Source organism: Staurois parvus, unplaced genomic scaffold (assembly GCF_062004578.1).
Source record: "Staurois parvus isolate SC_StPar_1 unplaced genomic scaffold, SC_StPar_1.0 ptg000096l, whole genome shotgun sequence".
Lineage (NCBI taxonomy): Eukaryota > Metazoa > Chordata > Amphibia > Anura > Ranidae > Staurois > Staurois parvus.
The window spans coordinates 18,055,830-18,081,712 of NW_028317892.1; the positions used below are offsets into that span (position 1 = coordinate 18,055,830).

A 25,883-nucleotide genomic window follows, 5' to 3' on the forward strand; every position below is an offset into this window, starting at 1 on the left:
ATTTTGAAAATACCTACTTCTGTATCCACAACAACATTGTACAACCGACCTCCAGCCACCACTTCTAAAGCCGTTGCAGAAGAAGGATCTTTAACAGTTATCAATGAGGCAACAAGTCCCTTCACGCGATTTTTATCCCAGTTCTTTTCTGGATCCCTTTAAAACAGATTAATATTTATATAAAAACAATACTTCACCGTTTGAGAAATATATTGCCAAAGAAGGCTGTTAAAGAGGGTAAAAATAAAGTGACTATCTAAATTAAAGTGGTTCTAAAAGCAAAGCATTTTTATCTTAATGCATTCCCTACATTAAAGTAAAAAATGTCCTAGTAGTAGTATTATCACCATTCCCTCCCCCAAATGCCTACCCAAGTCCTGTATTGATCCAATGGCGTGCCCATCTGCAAAGGTCCTTTCCTCTCTCACAGGCAGTGGGAGCCATTGGCTCTTGCTGCTGTAAATCAAATTCAGTGAGCAAAGAACTCAGACGGGGCCGAAGTAGGTAATTAAAACAGTAGAAAAGAACAACTGGCAAACCGCACAGCCAGGTCCTGGACCGTCACTGCAGTTTAGCAGAACAGCTTGGTCCAGAACACATTTCCAGACTGTGATAGAACACTGAAGAAGCAGCAGTGCATTGAAGTCAAATCTCTGCTCTCCCCTTTTGATGACAAAATCAGGACTAGGAGCAATCGCCGTAGCTGCAGTGTAGAAATTGGAAGCTTTCTATAGAGAAAGCTTCCAATTTCTACACTGCAGCTATGGCACTTGTTCGTAGTCCTGACCCTCTATTTTCCAGTCCTACAGTGCAAAGAATTAGGCGAGGGCAATATGTCAAATTCAGGAACTTTTACTAGTTGCATTTAAAAAAAAAACATTGCTTTAAACTGGTGTTCTCTCAAAGTTAAGTCAAACATAACATGCTTTAAGACACAAAAGGACAACACTTGAGGTGCTTCTGAGTCGATTTTGTATGCATTCACATTTCCTATTATGAGGGAAAACAGGAAAAAATATATACGGGGTTTCAAAAAGAAATTTCAATAATAAAAACACAGAAAAGTGTGGCAAAAACTAGCAATACAAACTGGTGAACACTGATCCATAAAAGGAAAACTCACATACTGCGAATTCAACTGCTTCCAAATGTATCCACAAACACGTCAGAAGCAAAAAACAAAAAGGTCCATTCACACCAGATTCAGTTGGATGCATTTTTGACTGCATTCCCACTGCATACACAGTACAAATTCCACCTATGTGCATAATCCACACCATTACAGCGAAGCACAGTGAAAACAGTACCGCAAGCTGCATCTCTCCACAAATGCACAAAAACGTGTGGAAAGGATCTCATATGTGCCACAATGTATCACAGTGCACATAAAAGCCCCCCCAAAAAAAAAAAAAACAGGAACTGACCTCAACCGGCAAATGCTCAGGGAGAACCACATTGCAAACGCATGTAAACATGCAATTTCTGGTGTGAATGGGCCCTTAAAGGACAGGTGCATTTTTACGTAAAGTGCTCTTTTTGCCAAAGCGCCCCCCCCCCCCCCCCCCCACTCAGCTTAAACCACCTCCTATAGCTCAGATGTATAAGCTAAGTAAGCATCTGAGATGAGGGTTACTTTAGGCCAAAAGTTCTAAGCAGAAAGGATAAGCTGGGGAGGGGCATAATACTATGGGTCAAGCTTACATCCTTTAAAAGCTTAAATCCAGCAATTATTTTTTAAACTTTGGGAAAAAGCTGATATTTCTTTTTAAGAATATTTAAACCCAACATTTCATATCCCTGATATGTGCCTGCTGTACCATGTACTTGTATGAAAAAGTATCCTGTCCTCTTTATATTGCTTCCTTTATGTGAAATCCCTGGTGCTTCTGCCAGTCCCTCTACTTTCCTAGTAAAAACTGACCACACTAGGCAGGAGAGCACATCGTGGTCAATTCTCTAGCTGTGCTGGGAATGGTCATACTGGTGCTAACAATCCCCCACAGTCATTCACTGGGAAGATCAGAGTGCTGCTGTTTCTCCTCCCCGAGCTCCAAATAAAGCTGAGAACAGAGGGTATTTAAAAAAAATGGGGAAAAAAATGAATTTATATTTTTATATATCAATACATAAATGTTTTACCTTTCACTTTTATTTTAAACTGAATGGTTCATTTTACAAAGTGAGGGTTTACATATTCTTTAAGTTTAAATTACTGTCTGTGATTTTATTGGTGGAATCTTCCTGTCCTAATGTTACATAAAAAGGAAGTGAGGGAAAGTACAGACAGTAACATTGTCGGAATATCTGACCCTTTTCCAATCTTCCTGACAGGAAGCACACAGCAGAAACAAAGACTACAAGAAAACCTGATAGAATCTTAACTCTTTCACACTCCATCCAAAACAAAATGAGATTTGGCTGCAGTCAAGCTTTAAAGTATAAGTTCACCCCCGTGACAGCAGTACAGTGAAAAGTTCCCTGTACCAGCTATCAGTTTTTGAAATCAGCATGGCCGTGGAGGTCACCGCCCACACGGCCGCATGACTGAACGAACTACATCCTTTGCAAATATCGGCTTGTAGTTCTCAATGAACTACCACAGCACTGTGGTAGCTCATTCAGTCTTCCTGGCAGTGTTAAACTGTCTGCTCGTGCAAGGTACCAACACACGGATTAAACTGACAGTCTGCCGGAGAACTGCATGGCAATGCTTTACATGTTCCAAAGATACATACACACACACACACTTATTTATTTTAATTGCACTTTTTTTTACTTGTAACAAATGTGCATTTATCATTTTTATTTTAAAAAAAAAAGTGAACTTATCAATTAAAGTGTATCTAAAGCCAAGAATAATAATACAGTACTTCTTAACAGTCCTTTGTTGTGGCTGCATTAGCCTTCTACTTTCGAGCATTTTTGTTCTTCCTATTTGTATCTGGGGACCCTGTCCTAGGTTGAAAACACTCACCTATTGTACTTATTTTATGAAGGAACAGTTGTCACCTTCAGAAATGAGGTGTTTAGGACTACAGAACAACTCTCTCTATAACACCGTATTTAGTTCAGAGAACTGGGAAGGCCGTGATCACTGCCTGAGATGTCATTTCAGTACACAAAATGTTACAAAAGGACACTGCATTTCTTACACAATCAATATACAATGCATTTTGCCTTAAAAAACACACACACACACAGACACACACCACAAAAGAAAAACTAAAACTAATGCAGCCACTACATCTAGGATTACAGAACACCTTCCCAGAGAGTAGCCCACAGAACTGATAAGATTACTAACTGATACAAGTGTAGTGTAGGTAGAGAGCACAGGAAGTTATGAGCTTGCTGGATTCTGGTAGGATCAAAAGGTATTTTTTGTATACTCTATATATTGAGCAAACAAAACACTTTAATGGTATATTCCACAGAGGAAGATGAAACAAATAAGCGAAGTTCACTGTTAGGATCTACATACACAAAGTGCACTTTTAACAAACCTTAGTTCCTTTAACACCTCTAGGCAAATCAAACACGTTTTTCAGCAACATTACCTTTCTTATTGCGGTCCTCAGTGATCCAGTTTAGATTTTCTATATGAAAATGTCTATTGTGTTTATTATATTTCATTGCTCAGTTTTCAGGCAAGATTTGGACTGTAGAAATGATCTCAGAGGTGCAAGCCTCATGATATGCACAAGCTTGAAGTGGGAAATAACACATTTTTTTCACCAAGGGACACTTAATGCATTACCTGTAATCAAAGCGAAGGCTGGAGTAACGTGCCATTAAGGATTCATAAGCTTCCCTTAAGCGTCCCACATTCCTAGATAAATCTCTTCGTTTTTCCAAAAGCTGTTCCTCTTTGCCATCTAACAAAAAAAAAAAAAAAAAAAAAAAAAAAAAATCACATTATAGCTACACTTACAGAATACAGAAACAAATAAATACATTGATGCAGATACAGAAAATACCCCAGAATAAAGTGGTAGTAAAGTCTGCTTTATTACTTGTACCTACAGTTAAGCCTATGGTAAGCCTACAATAAGGCTTACCTGTAGGTTCAGTGAATATCTCCTAAATCTGTACTGTTTAGAATATACTCATATTTGTAGAGGCCGGTGAAGCCACAACGCATGCGCACTGCACTCTGAATTGATAACATACTGGAGTATGCCGTCCATTCAGAGTGCTGTGCCGAGACTGTGACACTCGATTGCATGTGCAGGAGTGGCATTATCACGGCCTGGTCATTCAAATACAACCAGAGTCGACGAATCTGGAAGGAGGACCATGTGAAGATGAAAGCGCTGACAGCGCACCGCTGGGGGGGCTTCCTTTTATGACAAGTCTGTCATAATGTGCTAGTATATAGTGCGTATTAGCACATTATGATGTAAACCACCAAGGGGAACAATTTTTCGTTGTTTTGGACTTAACCACCACTTTTAAGACTGACCTCCCTCTTGCACGCACCCAGCGCTCTCTGTGATCGCAGTGTCCTACGGACACAGCAGATCACATGATGAGGTAAAAGGCCTATCACAGTGGCCTTTTACCACGTGATCAGCTGTGTCCAATGACACATCAGATTTCAATGTAAATACAGATGCTGGTTATTGGCAGCACTTTCATCACGCTGTCACAGTGGGAGGAAAAGTACTGCCGATAACCGGCAAATGACACAGAGGACAACTGAACCAATCATCAGGGCACTAATTTTCAGTGCCCAGCAGTGCCACCCATCAGTGCAGCATCATCAGTGACTTGTCATCAATGCTCAACAGTGCTATCTCATCAATGCACATCAGTGAATGAGAAAAATTACCTGTTTGCAAAATTTTATAATAAAGACAAAGAAACTTTTTTTTTTTTTTTTAGTTATAGTGTAAAAAATAAAACACCCAGTGGTGATTACATACCACTAAAAGGAAAGCTCTATGTGTGTGAAAAAAAAAATTCATATGGGTATAATGTTGCATGACCGTGCAATTGTCATTCAAAGTGGGACAGCACTGAAAGCTGAAAATTGGCCTGGGCACGAAGGGGGTAAAAGTGCCCGGTAGGCAAGTGGTTAAACAACTGAAACCAATCAGCACCACACAGCTTGACAAAAGTGAATTGTTCAACTTTTGCCAAGGAAGCTGGGTGGAAAATTGCCAGCAATTATTCAGATGCAGGAACCGTTTGGCTATTCTGGCAACTGTCAGAATCCAAGATTTGTCCCTCCATGCCATTTAGTGTGAATGGAGTAACCCGATTTCTTCTGTTAAAGTGTCAAGTCACCTTTGCAGATTTTCTGTAAATGTGAACACTGGACCCCCTTCCCTCCCCTTTCCTGATGTCAGGGCTCCTGCAAGCCGCTCCACTGGTTCTGGGATTTGAAGACCCCACTGCTTTCTCTCTACTATGTCCAGTGCTGATTAAGCACAACAGACCAGATAGATTCAACAATCAGTCTGGTCTGTCTTAGCAGTGCTGGACAGAGGAGAGAAAGCTGCAGAGTTTTCAAATCCCCAGCCCAGAGAAGTGGCTTGCGGGAGCCCTGACTACCTCGCAATACAGTGGGGACCAGGAGGTGGTCTGTCCGGGAGGATTTTCAGTAAAGGTAGACTAACACTTTAAAAACACAAGCTGAACAATAGAAATGTGTGTATGGCCATAGTTAGAAAAGGAAAATACACCAAATAAGTGGACGAAGCAAATAATACAGAATATATCATTCTTAAAAAGTGAAGTTCACACTCATGTACCTTCATAGTTCAGTTTCTTAATTTCTTCTTCAAGTTTTTCTTTATTTTTCTTTACTGCTTCAAAAGCCTCATTGTCCTTCTTGTAGCCGCTGTCCATCTTTTTTACCTCAGCCTGTTTGGTCTTCAATTCCTGCTGTGCATGCTTTAATTTCATCTGAGCCTGTGGAAGAATGGATGTTGTATTTTACTAGTCTTCATGTTTTTTTTCTTTTTTCTTAAGCCTGAATACATTTTTTGCTAAATAAATGTTATTGGAAAACACTAAACTGGTAAAATGATCAAAGTAATAACACATTTGATTAAAGAAAATGTATACTTATCTTCTAGATAAACATGCAAAAGTTGTCAGCTTTATATGAAAAATCTCATCAATGCATTTCTATGCATTGGATATTAAAATTTTACCACATTCACCAAGTTCTGGGGAAAATTCCCTTGCAAAAATAAACAGCCAATTTGCCTTTAGCAAATCAACCTAAAAAATTAGAGAGTTGCTATTTTATAGGAAACATCTAGAAATGTTATTTATGCCTATTACCTTTTGCCTTAAATAAAAAAAAAAATAGCAGCACACTTCCTGTATCCTTAGTCTCATAGCTGTATATAACTACAGTGTGAGATCAAAGGTATTGCTGACTGACTGTCTCAGGAGATTTCGAGTGAGATTTGGTGAGGTCACTACTGTGCTGCCCAATGTTCACCATTAATCGGAGGCAATGCTAATGCTCAAAAGCAAAGCCTGTTCTTCTACCAATAAATCCACCTTCACTCAGCAACACTATAGAACACGGCATGGTACAGTCAGTGATGGAGGAAAATCAGCTGCAATGTGTCTACAGAGTATGTTAGTGAATAGTTCTTTGTCAACTGCTTGCCTTTTTTGGACACAGTACCATCCACGGTACCTATACAGCGATGCAAATGAGGAGCAACAACACCCAGGTCATTTTTGGTATTTAGAGAAAACCTTTCCTGAGAGACACAAGGAGGCTATGAGTGACCTTCTGCAGGTTAGCTGCTTTAAGATCACCACGTTACCTTATTGTACATATCTCCTTTAGATCTGCCAACTATGTAGACAGGGATGGTGTTCATCTATTTGAAACAATGTTATGTGCAGGTAAGCAGATTCCAATTTAGCTTAATGTTCTGAAGCTGCATTTGAACGGTTTTGCTTTTCTTTAGACTCAGCAAAACCTGTTTAGATGTGCTGACATTGTGGGCAAAGCAGATCAAACATGGCCTTTTGCTGAATGCCGTGTTCAAACACATACATGTAGGCAGCATTTGAATTTGAAAGTAGCAATGAACAATGCCCTTACAAATGAGCATTTAAATATGGCATTCTGTAAAACCAGTGCTTGTTTCAGCAGACGTCCCATCAGCATCCAGACATTCTTTCGCATTAATGTGTTTTCACAAAAGAAACAAAAAAAAGATAAATTTTCATGCAATTCTCTCTTTATTCTAGAGACTTCAGTGTGTGAAAATCCAAAAGACACTGCCAGCTACCACATCTGGCACTAATAGGCATTCCAAGCCAAGGTTGATTAGATCATTCATCAACCTCATTCTAAGGTTTGGCTGAACTTAAAATGTTTACAATGACTATATTCTTTATATACTGAGTCAAAACAGCATAATTTGCCATTCCTTTGTTTGCATTAATGATTATGGGTAGGTAGGCTGTCCTTGAGTATAGTTAAGTTGGCTTGGCTGTTATTCTCATAAGTACCTGCTTAGCCTCTGTTTCCGCTTTGCTAATGTCATTCTTACAAGTTATCATCTGTCCAGCAAGTGTAGCCTCTTCACCATCCTCATTGCTGGACAGCCCAGCAGAGACAGCGTTGAAATGTTGCTGAGCAGCAGTAAAAGCTTCTCCATCCTTCTGGCTGGTCTCCTGTAAGGAGCTCAGACTGTCCGTTATCTTCTTAACTTCCTTGTCCTTGTTGATCACAGCCTTGGCATCCTTCATTAAAGTCAAACTGATACCATTATATGAACAGACACAACAGCTACTTTACCAACTTAAACATTCAAATATTTTCTCTTACTTACGTCTTCCATGTTCTTTACCAAATCCTTGCGCTTCTTCTCTTCTCCTTTCAGGTTTTGTTTTACAAGATCCAAGGCACTCTGAGCTTTTGTATCAGCTCTCTGAGCCTCTGCAAGGCTTTCTTCCAGAGATCGCAATGCCCCTCCAATTTCCTGCAAAGTAGAATATACTCACTTCTAAAACATGAAAAATCTAACAGCTGTTCAACATGCAGCAAGCTTAAATTCACCATTACTGCTAGCTGTTGAAACAGACATACCTTGTCTCGCTTTTTCTCCAGCTCTCCTATCTCTTTGCTCAATTCTTTTATCCTTCTTTCATTCTCCGCTATAGTCTCCTGAAGCTTCAGTATAGACTCTTGCATATCCTTCAGTTCCTCTGCAGAGCGGACCTTAGTCTCCTCCGCGCAAACAAACTGATAAGCTACATAAAGGCGGCTCAAATGTTCAATTTCTCTTGTGATTTTCTGGTACTCCAAATATGAGGACCTTTCCTATAAAGTCAACATTAGATGAGCTATAGGCAATTTATTAGCAAGGCAATACCCGAATGCATTTAAATCTGGCCATACAATGTAGGCTGAATTAAAAAAAAAAAATTAACATTCAACATCACTATATACAGTGTGGACGGCTTCAATGAATCTCATGATTCACATGAATGACTGAATTTATCGATTTTGGCAGCTATAATTACACCACATATGTATTTAGCGAATTGCCAGACACTGTGCTTTAAAAAAGGAAAGATGTTACAAACTACAACTACTTAGGAGTCATAGAGGGAAGAGTCCTTTCTTTGGCTCAGGAGCTTAAAGGGGTAAAAGTTTAAAGTTGTTCTAAAGCCTGAAGGTTTTTTTTTACCATAATACAATTTCTTCAGTATGCAGATTACCCCCACTATACTTACGTGAGCCGATCTCGATCCAACGGGTGTGCACAAGGCTCTCTCCCTCCTCATAGGCTCAGACACAGCAACAGGAGTCAGTGTTAACAAGAGTGTCCATCACAGCCAGTGAAGAGCTAGTGGGGGGCGGGGCCGAGCCACACTGTGTCAATGGAAGTGCTGCCGCACAAGTACCCCCACAGCAAGCCACTTGCTATGGGGACACTTTGCAGGAGGGAGGAGCCAAGAGTACTGGCAGGGGACCCCAAAAGTGGAGAACGGGGGTTGCTGTTTGTAAAACCATTGCACAGAGTAGGCAATTACAAAAAAAATAAATAAATAAACTTAGGTTTACAATTACTTTAATTCTGTCAATATTTTTTGGATTAATGGCTGCATTATACAAGAAAGAAAGATAGTCTTGGTATTAAAATAGGTACAGATTCAAGAGGGAGAAACCTAACCCTGCCCCTGTACAATGCCCTACTAAGGCATCCTCTTAAATATACAGTTCGTTTTTAGTCACTAGTTTGTGGAAACAATTTTGCTAACTGAAGAGAGCGTGCAGAAGAAAACACATGGAATATAGTTTCAAGGGAACTAGTTCAACACAGTTCTGTAAATTGCTTGAAAAAGGGGGCTTAAGAATTTCTAAAATACACAATATATAACTGACTACTAATTTTGAAAAGAAAAAAAAAACTCACGTGATTTAAGTAATTTTTTTCCTGTTAGAGCAAAATCGAACTACACTTGCTGTTGTCCTCCCCTGAATTAACATCAGGTTTAGGATTTTAACAATGCAGCGTTTTTAATTTGTTTTTCCTAGTTTTGAACATGATAGATGAAAGGTGTTGTTTCAATTTGAACAACATAAAACAAGAACTTTCTCCAATAGTTTGCTTTCCAAAACCATAGCAAATATAGCAAGGTCTGAGGTACTATAATTGTTGCACCTACCTCTTTAAGCTTATGTATGGTTGGAGTGATCTCTTCCTCCAGGATCTAAGGGAAATAATGCAAACAGTTACATTTGTCATTTTGAACTGAAATTGCTTTGTGAGCTCTAATCAGCAGTTTATTTTAAAAAAAAATGTTGGTGAAATGAGTCACTAAGGTCTTGTTCACACCATTTCAGTTGAGCAGTGTTGATCACACAGCACCACTACCCTGAGGTTGGTTGCAGTGTGTTGTGTAAAACTACACACATGGTGCATTTCTTCACAACACACTGCACTTCACCTCATGTTAAAAAAAAAAAGGGGGGGTAAATAGACCCTCACCACTGCTTCACAACAAATACCAGCTAGCACCCATTTAAGCCTGTGGGCTGTTGTGAATGCCCAAAAGATTAACAGTGGTGGTTCCATCTGTCCACCCCTACATCAGTACTATGTCTTATAAGGCCAGCAGGAGAAATTTCAGCGTCCAGAGAATCAGAAAATGGACACTCCCAGAAGTCTTTCTGCAGCATTTTCAGCTGGTGGTCTATCTTCAGGCCTTGTGTAAGTTCAAATGGGAAGAACAAATTCAAAGGACTGTTCCATTTCAAATAAAGGAACTAACAAGCCTGCATAAAGATGCAAAGACGACAGGAGGTAACCTTATTGGAATTGAATGAACAACATAAGTCATGTGAGAAGGCTTGTCTTTCACACAGCTGCTCTGCTGAACCAAAAAGGCATGCAATGATCTATCCCCATGGACTCTTTCCAGTCCTGGGGGCTAGAACAAATATTATACTGAGGTCCTCTGAAATATCTTCTGGTCAGACCACACTGACCTTCAACAAAATCCTGCTGTAAAAAGCAGATAATCAAAATGCAAATATTTTGAGATGGCAAGGAAACCCCACACATGTATCAAGGGTATTGTAAAGAAAAGCAAAAAATAGAAAAAAAAAAAAGGATATAGGATTAATCTGCCCTTTAATTACACCATGTTGATGAAAAAACCTACAGTCTGAATTTCCTTTAGCTTGGCCTCTTTCTTCTCAATAGTTTTCTGAGCAGCAATTTTCTTGCATTCATACATCCTGGTGCCAGCTGCTTCTTCAATCATTGCAAGAATCTGTTAAAAGATAAGGAGGTCTGTTACTTCTAAAATATTGTGTTCTGGGAAGTTATAACATTTTCTAAAGTATTTTATGTACACCAGCTACTTACAGGGCTCATCACAATAGTGGGCCTTACACATTACTAAAGTGGTATGTCTTTTTAAATAAATACAGCCCAATATACTGTAGGCATGCTGCTTCATACATAAAAACGTGGGTTGTAATAAACAGTCACCATGTCTCACTTAGAATTAATACAGTAAGTCCAACGAACGAATTTCGTTCCAGGAGAACGTTCGTAAATCGGATTCGTTCACAAGTCCAACAAAGTGAGTCTTATACACCTTTGACACAAATATACAATGTAACGCATTAAAAGAACAAAAACACAAAACTACTGTAGAACTTTTTTTACTTTCACAGTTTCCTTAAAATGGTAGTACAGTACAACTGTAAATGAACTTTTTTTTACTCTTAGTTACTGTACCTTAAAATGGTGGTACAGTACAGTACCACAACTGGCATATAGTGGAAGAGAGTTACTAACTGGAGGAGGGAGGGTAGGTGGGAGATGGTGGAGCTGAAGGATCATCAGCACTAGGAGTTGGAGGGCAAGATGGAATTTGGCCCACACCTGATGTTGAAAGAGCTTAAGGATCATCAAAAATAGGAGATGGAGGACAAGATGGAATTTAGCCTACACCTGATGTTGATGAAAGTGAAGGATCATCAGCAATAAGCGATGGAGGGCAAGATGGAATTTGGCCCACACCTGATGTTGACGGAGCTGAAGGATCATCAACAATAGGAGATGGAGAGCAAGATGGAATTTCACTCACACCTGATGTTGATGACACAGGTTTTTTGATGGATTCAATTCTGTCTATCCTCTGGAAAAAATGTTTCAGTAGTAGCTCTTTTTTTCTCATCATAGATGACTCTGTAGAACTGGATAGCATTCTGAACAGCTGCTGCAACCTTTGTGTATCGTTCTACGTTGGGGTCCTGTGCCTCAAAACCTAACAGTAAAGAATATCCCCTTGCCATTTCCTGTGTTGTGAATCTCTCTGGTTCTTCATTTACATCTTCCTCTTGGCCCTCTTCGTCTTTTCGCTGGGCCTCTAATTCCATCAGGTCCTCATTAGTAAGCTCCTCATGTTGCACAGCAAGAGGTTCAATGAAGTTGTCCTCTTGCAGATCTAGCTCCAGCTTCGTACTAAGGGTCATTAAGTTGATGAAGACCTCTTTGGACTCCATACCCATCTTCTCAAGTCCATGAACTTCATGAACAAACTGCAGGCAAAAGGTTCTTCCAAACCCCTTTCATGGTGACAGCCGAAACCTCACGCCAAGCAAAGATGATGTTTTTTATGACCTTGTAGATGGTATAGTCTTTCCAAAATCGTCGCAAGGTTGATCCTGTTTCATCAATAGCCTTCACTGCCTGATCAAAAGTGTGATGTAAATATTTCTTGAAAGTCGCAAAAACTCCTTGGATGAGCGCTGTAGTATTTGGTGGCAGATGTACTACTTTGACTTGGGGATGAAAGTCATCCATGAATTGGGGGTGACCTGGTGCATTGTCAAGCAGCAAAAGAATGTTGAATGGGATATCTTTCTCCAAACAATATTTCTCTATCTCTGATATAAAATGGTAGAAAAAGCAGTCCTGGAAAATGGCCTGTGTAACCCAGGCTTTGGAGTTACTCTTCCACACAACAGGTAGAGAGCCCTTGGCTATGGTTTTGAGGGCTCTTGGGTTCTCTGAATGGTAAACTAATAGGCTTTAGTTTCATATCACCGGAAGCATTGCCACCAAACAACAAAGTAAGTCTGTCTTTTGCTGCTTGAAGCCTGGCATCACCTTTTCCTCTTTACTGATGTAACTTCATTCTAGCATCCTCTTCCAGTAGTCCTGTTTCATAGACATTAAAAACCTGTAGGGGTAAATAAGCACCTTCGTCAATAATTTCTCTAAGTGTTCCTGGAAATTCTTGAGCTGCTATGGTATCTGCACTCGCAGCCTCACCACTTAGGTTTACGTTGTGAAGGTTGACTCTAGCCTTGAATCTGTTAAACCATCTATGACTTGCAGTAAAAGGTGCACTGTTCACCCCGTGTTTTTGGTCAAGTCTTCAAACAGGCGTTTAGCTTTTTCTTGAATAAGCATTAAGCGGAGTGGCATTCGACAATGATCCTGCATCCACACACTCCATCTGCTCTATCAGTTTACCACGCTTTTTGGATATTATTATTGCCTTCATAGGCACAGCAGACTTCACATGTTCCATAATCTTGGCCTTGTTCTTTAGAATTGTGCCAATGGTTGAACAATTCATGTTATAAGAACAAGCAATGTCTACCATCTTTTCGTCTCAATTATTTTCACTTTTGTTTCCATGGTTTTTGTACTTCCTAGCAGACCCCTCCACATCACCACTGCTTTTCCTCTTGCTTCCGGACATCCTGGGCTCTGTACAGTACACTATCGCACTGTAATGTACAGTAAGCACACAGCAGCACAGCTGTGACAATGTCCAGCAGAGTAATGCAAGTTCTGTTCGTATCTGTGAAAGTTCGCAACTGGAATGTCCTTAAGTCAGGGACTTACTGTATAAGGATCCACACAATTTGTGCACCTTAAGATGAGCTGCTAATAATCTGTGATACAGGAAATAGTGGCTGAATGTGTATGCAGTATACATAATCAATAAGACCAACCATGCTTTAAAAGCTCTAAGTATAACACACACACACACACACTATATTAGCAAAGTATTGGACACCTGCCTTTACGTGTACATAAACTTTAATGGCATCCCAGTCTTAGTCAGTAGGGTTCAATATTGAGTTGGCCCATCCTTTGCAGCTATAACAGCTTCAACTCTTCTGCGAAGGCCGTCCACAAGGTTTAGGAGTGTGTCTATGGGAAGGTTTGACCATTCTTCCAGAAGCGCATTTGTGATGTCAGGCACTGATGAAGGACAAGAAGGCCGCTCTAATTCATCCCAAAGGTGTTCTATTGGGTTGGGGTCAGGACTCTGTGCAGGCCAGTCAAGTTCCTCCACCTCAAACTCGGTCATCCATGTCTTTATGGACCTTGCTTCGTGCACTAATGCGCAGTCATGTAGGAACAGGAAGGGGCCATCCCCAAACTGTTCCCATAAAGTTGGGAGTATGAAATTGTCCAAAATGTCTTGGTATGCTGACGCCTTAAGAAATCCCTTCACTGGAGGAGCCAAGGCCAACCCCTGAAAAACAACCCCACATCATAATCCCCTCTCCAAACTTTATACTTGGCACAATGCAGTCAGGCAAGTACCGTTCTCTTGGTAACCACCAAACCCAGACATGACCATCGGATTTGCAAAACAGAGAAGCACGATTTCTCACTCTGAAGAACACATGTCTACCGCTATAGAGTCCAGTGGCAGCGTGCTTTACACCACTGCATCTGATGCTTTGCATTGGGTGATGTAAGGCTTGGATGCAGCTTCTCGGCCATGGAAACCCATTCTATAAAGCTCTCTATGCACTCTTGTTGTACTAATCTTAAGGCCACACAAAGTTTGGAGGTCTTTAGCTATTGACTCTGCAGACAGTTGGCGACTTCTACACACTGTGCACTTCAGAATGCGCTGACCCTGCAATGTCATTTTACGTGTCCTACCACTTCGTGGCTGAATTGCTGTTCCCAGTTGCTTCCACTTTGTTATAAAATACCACTAACAGTTGACCATTGAATATTTAGTAGCAAGAAAATTTCATGGAATAATTTATTGCATAGGTGGCAACCTATCACAGTACCACAATTGAATTCATTGAGCTCCTGAGAGCGACCCTTTCTTGCATAAATGTATGTAGAAGCAGCCTGCATCCTTGGGTTTTTGATTTTATACACCTGTGGCCATGGAGGTGATTGGAACACCTGAATACAAATGATTTGGAGGGGTGTCACAATACTTTTGGCAACACAGTGTGTGTGTGTGTGTGTGTGTGTGTGTGTGTGTGTGTGTGTGTGTGTTTTTAAATTTATATTTATTAGGGATGCACTGAGATTTCGGTGGCCAAAACGTGTCGGCAACTAACACCCCTTTCAGCCGTCGGGTGAAATGAAACAAAGCACCTATACAGGTGCCAAAAAAACTCCGTCCCTCGCCGTCGTCCCCGGCTTGGTAGTTCTCAGCCTTACCTTACCTGAGAAACCAACGAACGCTCCCGACGCTGGGCATAGAGATGAGTGAAGGAAAGATGGCCTCCACTCATTTCTATGCCCTTGGAGGACCAAAGCGATGCTAATTCCAGTTCCGGACATTTTTTTTTTTTTTTAAAGCACTAGATCAATGCTTTTTTTTCATCCAATGCTTTACATTGCAGAGGAGAGCTGTGGGGTCTTACTGACTTCATATCCTTCCATAAAGAGGCCTGTCACTAATTATTTCTATCACAAGGGATGCATGCATGTCTTATAATAAGAATAAAAGTGATCACATTGCTTTATAAAAGGACAGTGCAAAAAAAAACAAAAAAACCCCCATTAAATAAATAAATAAATAAATAAATAAAAAAGTTTAAAGTGCCACCATCCCCCCCCCCCCCCCCCATGCTCGCACGAGGTGCTGAACGCATCAGTAGGCTATGCCCACATATGTAAATGGTGTTCAAACCACACAAGTGAGGCCTTGTCACGAACATCAGAGCAAGAGCAATAATTCTCCCACTAGACCTCCTCTATAACTTTACACTGCTAACCTGTAGAAATTTTTAAAGGATCACCCATGTAGATTTTTTAAGTACTGCAGTTTCACGCCATTCCACAAGCATGCACAATTTTAAAGCGTGACATCTTGGGTATCTATTTACTTGCCGCAACATCCTCTTTCAAATTTTACAAACAAATTGGGGTATATATTGTTTTTTTAATCAAAGTGAATTAAAAAAAAAAAATAATTATATAATATATACATACATACATACACATATACATACACATATACATACATATATATATATATATATATATATATATATATATATATACATACACATACATACATACATACACACACACACAGTTGTGTTCAAAATAATAGCAGTGTGTTGAAAAAAGTGAATAAAGCTCAAAATCCTTCTAATAGCTTTTATTTCCATACACACAAATGCATTCGGAACACTACACATTCTATTTCAAATCAAAACATGAAGAAAAATTATATCAAATTTGTGTTGTTCCTTCAAAAAAAATAGCAGTGTTTGTATTCTTCTTTACAAACTCAAACATTCAATATATAAACTGAAAAATGTTTGAAGATTTTGCTTTCCTTTGAATCAATTAATATTTAGTATAAGCACTGTTTCTGAGAACTGCTGTACATCTGTGTTGCATGGAGTCAACCAACTTCTGGCACCTGTGAACAGGTATTCCAGCCCAGGATGATTGGACTACATTCCACAGTTCTTCTCTATTTCTTGGTTTTGCCTCAGAAACTGCATTTTTGATGTCACCCCACAAGTTTTCTATTGGATTAAGATCTGGGGATTGGGCTGGCCACTCCATAACGTCAATCTTGTTGGTCTGGAACCAAGATGTTCCACGTTTACTGGTCTGTTTGGGGTCGTTGTCTTGTTGGAACACCCATTTCAAGGGCATTTCCTCTTCAGCATATGGCAGCATGACCTCTTCAAGTATTCTGATGTATTCAAACTGATCCATGATCCCTGGTATGCGATAAATAGGCCCAACACCGTAGTATGAGAAACATCCCCATATCATGATGCTTGCGCAACCATGTTTCACTGTCTTCACAGTGTACTGTGGCTTGAATTCAGTGTTTGGGGGTCATCTGACAAACTGTCTCCGGCCACTAGACCCAAAAAGAATAATCTTACTTTCATCAGTCCACAAAATGTTGCCCCATTTCTCTTTAGGCCAGTCAATGTGCTCTTTGGCAAATTGTAACCTCTTCAGCACGTCTTTTTTTCAACAGTGGGACTTTGCGGGGGCTTCTTGCAGATAGCTTGGCTTCACATAGGCATCTTCTAATTGTAACAGTACTCACAGGTAACTTTAGACCTTCTTTGATCTTCCTGGAGCTGATTGTTGACCGAGTCCTTGCCATTTTGGCTATTCTTCTATCCATTCGAATGGTAGTTTTTTGCTTTCTTCCACATCTTTCAGGTTTGGTTGCCATTTTAAAGCATTTGCGATCATTTTAGCTGAGCAGCCTATCATTTTCTGCACTTCTTTATATGTTTTCCCCTCTCCAATCAACTTTTTAATCAAGGTACGCTGTTCTTCTGAACAATGTCTGGAACGACCCATTTTCCTCAGAATTTCAGAGAGAAATGCACTGTAACCAGCATGTACAACATTTGCTGCCTTCCTTCCTTAAATAAGGGCAATAATTGCCACCTGTTTTTCAAAGAATAAACGACCTCACTAATAGAACTCCACACTATTATTTTGAACATGCCCATTTCAATTAGTGATTCAATTACACAGAATCAGCAGCATGCATGTCATGACTGTTGGGTCTGTTGGATTTCTATTACTCTACTACACCTGCTAGTAAATTATTTGCCATGTAGAAATATCAATTCTTCCAAAAACAGTGATTGATCAGGTTAGTGATGTCTGACTGCTATTATTTTGAACACAACTGTATATATACACACACACACACACACAGTGAAGAAAATAAGTATTTGATCCCCTGCTGATTTTGAATGTTTGACCACTCACAAAGAAATGATCAGTCTAGAAATCGAATGGTAGGTGTACTGTAACACAGACAGAATAGCAACAAAAAATTCTAAAATGCATGTCTAACAAATTATGCACTGATTTGCGTGTTCATGAGGGAAATAAGTATTTGATCTCCTATCATTCAGCAGGATTTCTGGCTACCAGGTGTTTTTCATACAGGTAACAAGCTGAGATTAGAAGCAGTCTCTTAAAGGGAGTGCTGCTAATCTCATTTTGTTACCTGTATAAAAGACACCTTTCCACAGGAGCAATCAAACAATCAGATTCCAAACTCTCCACCATGGCAAAGACCAAAGAGCTGTCCAAGGATGTGAGGGACAAGATTGTAGACCTACAAAAGGCTGGACAAGGCTACAAAACTATCTCCAATCAGCTTGGTGAGAAAGTGACAACAGTTGGTGCAATCATTCGCAAATGGAAGAAACACAAAACAAATGTCAGTCTTCCTAGGTCTGGTGCACCATGCAAGATCTCACCTCGTGGAGTGTCAATGATCATGAGAACAGTGAGGAATCATCCCAGAATTACACATGAGGATCTTGTCAATGATCTCCAGGCAGCTGGGACCACAGTCACCAAGAAAACAATTGGTAACACGCTACGCCAACAAGGACTGAAATCCTGCAGTGCCCAAAAGGTCCCTCTGCTCAAGAAAACACATGTCCAGGCCCTTCTGAAGTTTGCCACTGAACATCTGAATGATGCAGAGGAGGACTGGTTGAAAGTGTTGTGGTCAGATGAGACCAAAATCGAGCTCTTTGGCATCAACTCAACTCGCCGTGTTTGGAGGAGGAATGCTGCCTATGACCCCAAGTACGCCATCCCAACTGTCAAACATGGTGGTGGAAACATTCTGCTTTGGGGGTGTTTTTCTGCTAAGGGGACAGGACAACTGAACCGCATCAAAAGGACGATGGACGGGGCAATGTACTATCAAATCTTGGGTGAGAACCTTCTTCCCTCAGCCAGGGCATTGAAAATGGGTCGTGGATAGGTGTTCCAGCATGACAATGAACCAAAACACACGGCCAAGGCAACAAAGGAGTGGCTCAAGAAGAAGCACATTAAGGTCCTGGAGTGGCCTAGCCAGTCTCCAGACCTTAATCCAATTGAAAATCTAGGGAGGGGGCTGAAAGTTCAAGTTGCCAAACATCAGCCACCAAACCTTAATGACTTCGAGAGGATCTGCCAAGAGGAATGGGCCAAAATCCCTCCTGAGATGTGTGCAAACCTGGTGACCAACTACAGGAAACGTCTGACCTTTGTGATTGTCAACAAGGGATATGCCACAAAGTACTAAGTCATGTTTTGTGAAGGGGATCAAATACTTATTTCCCTCATGAACATGCAAATCAGTGCATAAATTTGTTAGACATGCATTTCTTTTGGAAGGAGTTTGAAGAAAATAGAAATCCTAGTCTGCATCTCTGTACAAGACCAATGGCTCAAGAAGTACTCTAGCCTTTAAATCTGCTAAACAACTAATTTAAGAAGAAAAGGGCAACAACAGCAGCTATCAAATATATCTCACAATAAAGAATCCTACATTATAACATACATGGAGACTGCCACTTCTGACCTGTCATATTGAAAATGCTGCCAGTTTAGTGATCAGTCTGCTGCTGAGTCATTGATCCAAGAACGATATTAGAATGTTTGATTGCACTCTTAGCTGTTCTACATCAGTGATCAGGGATGTATTACAGTCTGAGACATCTAGGCAACTAGTGTGCTTGGGAGTCATTTTTTTGATTGCATAACCATTGGCAGAGGATTAAAAAAAAAAAAAAAAAAAAAAAAAGGGAGCAACCTCATATGTAAACATTGCTTGCCATTGCCATCCGTTTGCAAAAGTTCACGGCTGTAACGAAAATCACGCTTTTGTTTATACACTCATTATTGCGATAATTTTGCACTATGGCAGGACATAAAGGGCAAAACACACAATTTCAAACAGAGCAAGTGACCAAAGTCAAAAAGTAACTTCATTTTGTTTCTCCCACTTATTTCTTAATTGTAGGGTGGAAGAGTGCTTGCAAATAAAGCAGTTCATATCCTGAAGCAATCACAGTATACCCAAAAGCTAGACATTAAACAAGTACAATTAATATACATGCGTTTTTACCTCTGGAGGCTTCATATTCAAAACTTTGGTAATCCTCCCCTGTGCCAAAATATAAATACAATTAAAAAAAAGGAGGAAAACAACTATAAACGTTGGCCTATAAATGATGAAGCACACTGTTATTCTTGGTTACATATTATGCATAAAAGCAAATAATAATGCACCAATACCCCCCCCCTTTTTTTTCCCTTAAATCAGCGAGTAAGAGTACCAATACTTTCAGTCAAGTACTCACCGATACTTTGCAGTACGATTTGCGTCAATACAAAATGTATGCATGCAAAATTGCACTGTAAAGAATAGCATGCGATTTCAACAGGAATGGGATTCCTGTCCAAATTGCATGCGGTTTCCACACTTTTCCTGTGTGAACCCATGCTGTCATAGCCCAAGTTCACACAGGAGCAGAGAGTGGGTGTGTGGGGGATGTATACTATGGTGACAGATGCTCCATATTGTCAGTGGTAGGAGAGGAGAAAAAGTGGCGGGGATTTGAAATCCCTGCTGCTCTCTTTTTGCAAGCATGACAGTTCGGGCTAGAGGGCTTTTGATTGGTTAGCACCGTCACATGGATGGTGCAGACCAGTCAAATGTCGTCTAGCTCACATGGTCATCGCTGCAAGGACAGGAGAGAAAGCTGCATGGGGTTTCAAATCCCCAGACTTGTGAACCAGCTTTCTCTCCTTTCCTTGCAGTGATGACAGTATGGGCTAGAAGGCATCTGATTGGTCAGCACTGTCCATGTGATGGCGCTGACCAATCAAAAGCCCTCTAGACCCAACTGTCATCCCTGCAAGGAGAGGAGAGAAAGTGATAGGGACTTAAAATACTCGCCTTTTTCTCTCCTCTCCTACCACTGAGAACATGGACCATCTGTTTCCACAGTATACATCCTCACATGCCCAATTTCTATTCAGCATGGGATGCCTGCAGGGAGGTTTCCTGTACCGCTCCTGTGTGAACTCAGGCTATAACAAGCCTGGGTTAACACAGAAGTGGGGAAACCGCATGCGATTTGGACAGGAATCGCATTCCTATCGCATATCAATCTTTGCGGTAAAATTTGTATTGACGCAAATTGCAATGCACAGTATCAGTTTCTGCCATTGGGAGCATTTTGACGAGTACTCGTGAAAATAGTCGGTATCAGTGTATCCCTAAAAGCAAAACATAAATAAGGAGTTGCTCCTCCCACTGTTAGCCACAACCACAACTAGTACTACGACAGACAGATACTGCCAATGTACTTACCTTTCAGGGCCTCCTACATTCTTATGCCTATCATTATTTGTGTGTTTGTGATGTAGCCTAGACTTATGTGCAGGCAGAGGATCAGATTGACTGTTCAGGCAGGCACATCCAATCAATAATGCTGCCTACATAAGGATCCTGGTCACAGCTCTGACCCAAACAAACAGCAATGCTAGTAAGCAGAAGTTCAATGCTATTTGGCTGTTAGGTTACATGTTCACAGATGCGTGCTGGCAGCATAAATGTCACTGCGTATTCTGTCTGGGAAGCTGCAGGTGAGATGTACAGACAGCCCCTGCACTTGTGTAAACACCAATGCTTCTGTGCATGCATGCAAGAACGAACCTTGTGTACGTTGTATTTTCAGAACATAAAGCTCACCGTTTGTGAAAATACACTGTATGCACATATGCGAGTAAACAAGGATGTACAGAAGCATGAGCATTTACAGGAGTACAGGCATTCACTTCTATGGCCGACTATGCCCTATCTGCAGCTCCCTGGGCATGGAAAAGTGCTGTGTTTTTGGAGTTTATTTGTTTAAGACTAGGCATATTTTACACTTGAAAATGTCCATTTGCATGAGGTATTTAGCTCACTTATGGATTTGGAAAAGAAAAAAAACAACCTGCTTTTTTTCCCCCATTACAATCCTGGCTGCATGTCTTGATGGGCGTTAAAAGATTCCTTGCAATGTCTCATTTATGGCTATGTAATTGTACCTGTATTAGTAGTGTCTGTAGAATGTACTTCTAATGGGACTCATTCATGTCAATATACATGCATTATTCACCTGTTTTACATAATATATGGTTGCTATGCTCCCAGCAAGCACTGTCATCATTAAAGATGTAACCATTTGAGTGTGTTTGAAGAGGAACTGAACCCTGGAAGCTGTGCCAAAAGAAAGAGGAAGGGCAGGCAGAAGGCAAAGGACTTGCTACCAATATTGTCTGTGGTCTTCCCACAGCTGATTTTTCCCCATTACAGGCTAAACATGCTTTGTTCCTGCACTTTAGCTATCTTGAGGGTGAAAACATGAGTGTTTCTCTTAGGAAAGGCTTCCTTAAAAACGGAAAAATATTTGTGTAGTTTCACACAAGCTTAAAACTAGTTTAGGCTGAGGTTAGCAAGGCCAAAAGCAATAGACAGTTTAATATTTTGCTTTATAACAGATGGAACAATTCATACCTGCATGATGAGAAAGTGAGGATTGTTGACATTAAGACCTACGGAGCAAAAAAGATCTTGAACACGAGTGTTGTTGGCATTGACACCATTGATTAAATATTTGTTTCTGCCACCGATTACAACCTTTAATTGAAAAAAAAAAAATATATATATATATATATATATATATATATATATATATATAAAATTAGTTACAGGGATTTTAAATCACAAAATATTACTGTGCCAATAAACTATCATAGTTACCTGTCTTGTCACTGTAATCTCATTGTGTGCCTCAAATCCCAGAGGGCTCTGTTTTTTATCATGGTTATCAAAGGTGATTGAAACCGTAGCTTTAGTTATTCCAGCCTGACCATTTTTGTACACAAGATCCTGCAGATTGGAGGCTCTAACCTGGAAAACATGAATATTATTACCCACACACAACTACATATCAAACTGCATTTATAAACATTAACTGCATTCAATAACAATGATAATTTCTTTTTTTTTTCAGGTAATTGCATATTAATATTTTATATGGAAGGTATACTTTAGCTAACCCACCACTGTTTAGGAATCCTTTATCACAAATAGTTTTTACTGTGTAAAATAAAAATTGTAAGCATATAGCAGATATAAAATATCAGTTAACAAGAATTTGGCCCAAGGTTATTACAGCTTTCCTTTAAAAGAGAAGTTTTGGAAAATAAAAAAAAAAAACAACTATGCTCACCTAGGTGGATGCAGCATTGGTCCATTTGTCCTCCGCTGCTTTTAAGACCGAGAACTGAGCAAAGTCAGCTGATCACTCAGTTCTTGGTCTTCACCAAGCAAAAAGCCAATGAATTTAGGTCACCGGCTCTCTGGTCTGCCACTCCAGCACTCACTGGAGCACCAGATTGTGGAGGGGATGGGAGCAGATGGCTTAGGCTCTCAGTGGATCACTGTGAGGCTGATCCAGTAGCCTATCCAGGCATCTACGTGGTTCCCGACCCTAAAATCGGAATATATCCAGAGTCTTTACCAGCTCTGTGACGGGTACCAGGAGTGCAGAACAAAGTGCACTCCTGCGATCCCCGGGAGAAGTAAGACTTTTGCCTTACTTCTCCTTTAAAAATCACATGGAAAAAATTTTCAGAAAATTTGGGAAATGTAGTCAGGAGGACAAAACTAAACAATGGTTTTTGGCTAATTGCACAGTGGTAAAACAGCCACAATAGTCAAGAGTATGTTCATTTTACCTGTACACCTGGTGGCCAAAACAAATTTCTATCTACAGTAGATCACGCCTAATGGATTAAGATGTGCAATGCAAGTAAAATTTTACTATGAAATGGTAAATATTTTTAAAAGATTCCAAAAAAAAAAAATTGGATTTTTGTATACTTTTAATATCCTGTTCTTGGAATACATCACAGGACACAAAAGGTATTAATACACATTACGGCATGGGTTATGCTGCAACCTTCAGGTGAATGAACAGTGGCCAGGAAAAAAGGCAAGAATCCCTGTCCAGGAAAAACCCCTCACAGCTCAGCTAAGCCTCAGATCTGTAGCAAGCAATGATGGACACAAGCCATAAGGGAAGAGAACTCTGTGTCCTATGATATACTCCACAAAAAAGGATTTTACAGATGAACCAAAAATCCCAATTTCTTAATCGTACATCACAGGGCACAAGGGAGTTAATAGTCATTACTACTAGGGATGTCCCAAAGCAATGAATCTAGGGTGCAGGCAACACATCACCAACATAAGCAAGCCCAAATCCCCAAACTGAAAAGGGGACAAGACTGTCTGAAACTGGAGTCCACAGAGGCAAAATCATCAACCTGGTACAAACTTGAACAACAGAAGCTTGATGCTGAATGGCCCAAGAAGCACTGACACTCTTAGTGGAATGGGCCTCAACCAAGAAAGAAAGGACTTCACTTTTGATCCCATAGGCTTGAGAAATGAGACGATGAATTTACCTGGAAATAGTGGAGACTGTTGAAATGAAGCTGTAATGAAATAAGTAATACGGTACACCTGTCTGGAGGTTGACTTTTTAGCCCTGAGAAGGGTGGAAATCAGTCTGAAACTCTCCTGTCAAACTGGACCTGGGCTTCAATAGCCAGCGACTGCAAGGCAGGATGGAATATCGGACCCTAGGCCAACAGGTTCATCAGATCTGGAAAAGCCCACAGCTTCTTCTTGCCAGGCTGATGCAATCAGGATCACTGGAACGTCCACCAACTTTATCCAGAGTAACAGACAAGGAAGGAGTTGAAGTGGAGGGAGAAAACTGACCCCAGGTAGTCACCAGTGCATCCACCACAGTGGCCAGAGGATTTATGGCGAAGGATGCAAACTTGTCCAGTTTTTTAAATCTGGAAACCAAAAGATCCACATGTAGCACACCCCACCACAGACAAATTTCTGTGAACAACTGCAGAAGGGCTCATTGGCCCAGATTTAGTTAACAGCTGTGAAAATCCACCAGCAAATCTTCCACATCAGGAATGTGGACAGTGGAGATGGTCGGAATATGATGTTCTGCCCATGACAGGATTTGGTTCACTTCTTCCTGAGCAGAATGATTTATTGTCCCTCCTTGACAGTTGAAGCATGCCACCACCTTGGCATTGCCTGACTGCACCCTTACAGGGAGACCCTGAAGGCAGACAGTGTAGGCAGACCAGTGCAAGAGGGCCAGATTAATCACCCAAATTTCCAGGATGCTGTGTGGCAACCTCCACTAATGTCTGTCATCAAGACCTTCCACTTCATTGGAAGGAAAGATTTCCCTGTATCCAGCATCTGAGTGGATATCTACTATTCCACAGCCACTTTGGTCTTTGGAGTGGCATTGCCTGATCCAAGCACTCCTGACACTTGCTCTATACCGCCAGGATATTAAGCTGCAGAGTTTTGGAGTGAAAGTGTGCATAGGAGACTGCCTCAAAGGCTACTACCATATTCCCTAGCACAAACCATTTCTGTGGCATAAATACCATCTCTCCGGGAAACCCAAGCAGCAGACATCAGTTCCTGAAGAAAGGGTGCACTGGAAAGGGCTTGGAAATTTTTGGGTGGCCACCAGGACCCAAAAAAAGGGACTTGAGGGGGAAGATGATTCAGGGAGCAGCAACTTAAGGGTAGTGCGATGGATCTGCCAAGAAGCCTACTGTGGCCCTCTGCATCTGAAACAACCCTGGATCTTGAGATATCTCCTGAGTGGACTCATCTACAGATGACTCCTGATCCTTAATGGCTTCCACTACTTCCTCCGAGATCTTATCCTCCAACAAAAGGGGAGGAGGGGAAGTTGAGGGCCCATGTTTGCATCCCAGGCTACTGAGCTCTTGAGAGCTGATCTCACAATCCAGAAATGGCAGTAAATAATTCTTCCTTGGACACAAAGGAAGAGGAGGATTTTGAGATACCAGATAAGGGCTCTGTGACAGACCCAATCGGGACAGAGGCTTTTGGAGGGGACTAGGGGCTAGCCTTCTACCCACTGATTATGGTCCATGGAGGAGACTGGGGATTTTATATGTTTCTCCCAGTCAGAACACAGAAACAAGCTCAGTTCAGCCTCTGATCCCATGGAGAGAGCAGATCATTCTCTAGAGATGGACAACAACATGATGAATGCTGAGAGTGAGACTTGAATTATGTCTCTGAAAAAAAGACAATAATGCTTCACTTCTGGAGTGGATGGAAATGTGTAATATTAATCCTATACAGGTTAATGGTCAGAGGAAATATGGGGCCCTCCTGCAGACTGGGTAGCAGAAGCTCCTCCACTTGGGACAGAAATATCTATC

General features: G+C 40.7%; 1 protein-coding gene across 1 annotated transcript in view; it reads right to left on the reverse strand.

Moving 5' to 3' along the window:
• Positions 1-25,883, reverse strand: part of SMC2 (structural maintenance of chromosomes 2) — a 51,118-nt gene that overhangs the window by 22,000 nt on the left and 3,235 nt on the right. The window contains exons 3-13 of the mRNA XM_089670952.1: positions 22,333-22,482; positions 22,087-22,209; positions 19,645-19,683; positions 10,657-10,767; positions 9,658-9,702; positions 8,072-8,305; positions 7,815-7,964; positions 7,492-7,725; positions 5,757-5,916; positions 3,758-3,875; positions 18-156 (exon numbers count right to left, since the gene is read on the reverse strand). Coding sequence (XP_089527078.1) covers positions 18-156; positions 3,758-3,875; positions 5,757-5,916; positions 7,492-7,725; positions 7,815-7,964; positions 8,072-8,305; positions 9,658-9,702; positions 10,657-10,767; positions 19,645-19,683; positions 22,087-22,209; positions 22,333-22,482 — 1,503 coding nt within the window. The remainder of the gene's footprint in view (positions 1-17; positions 157-3,757; positions 3,876-5,756; positions 5,917-7,491; positions 7,726-7,814; positions 7,965-8,071; positions 8,306-9,657; positions 9,703-10,656; positions 10,768-19,644; positions 19,684-22,086; positions 22,210-22,332; positions 22,483-25,883) is intronic.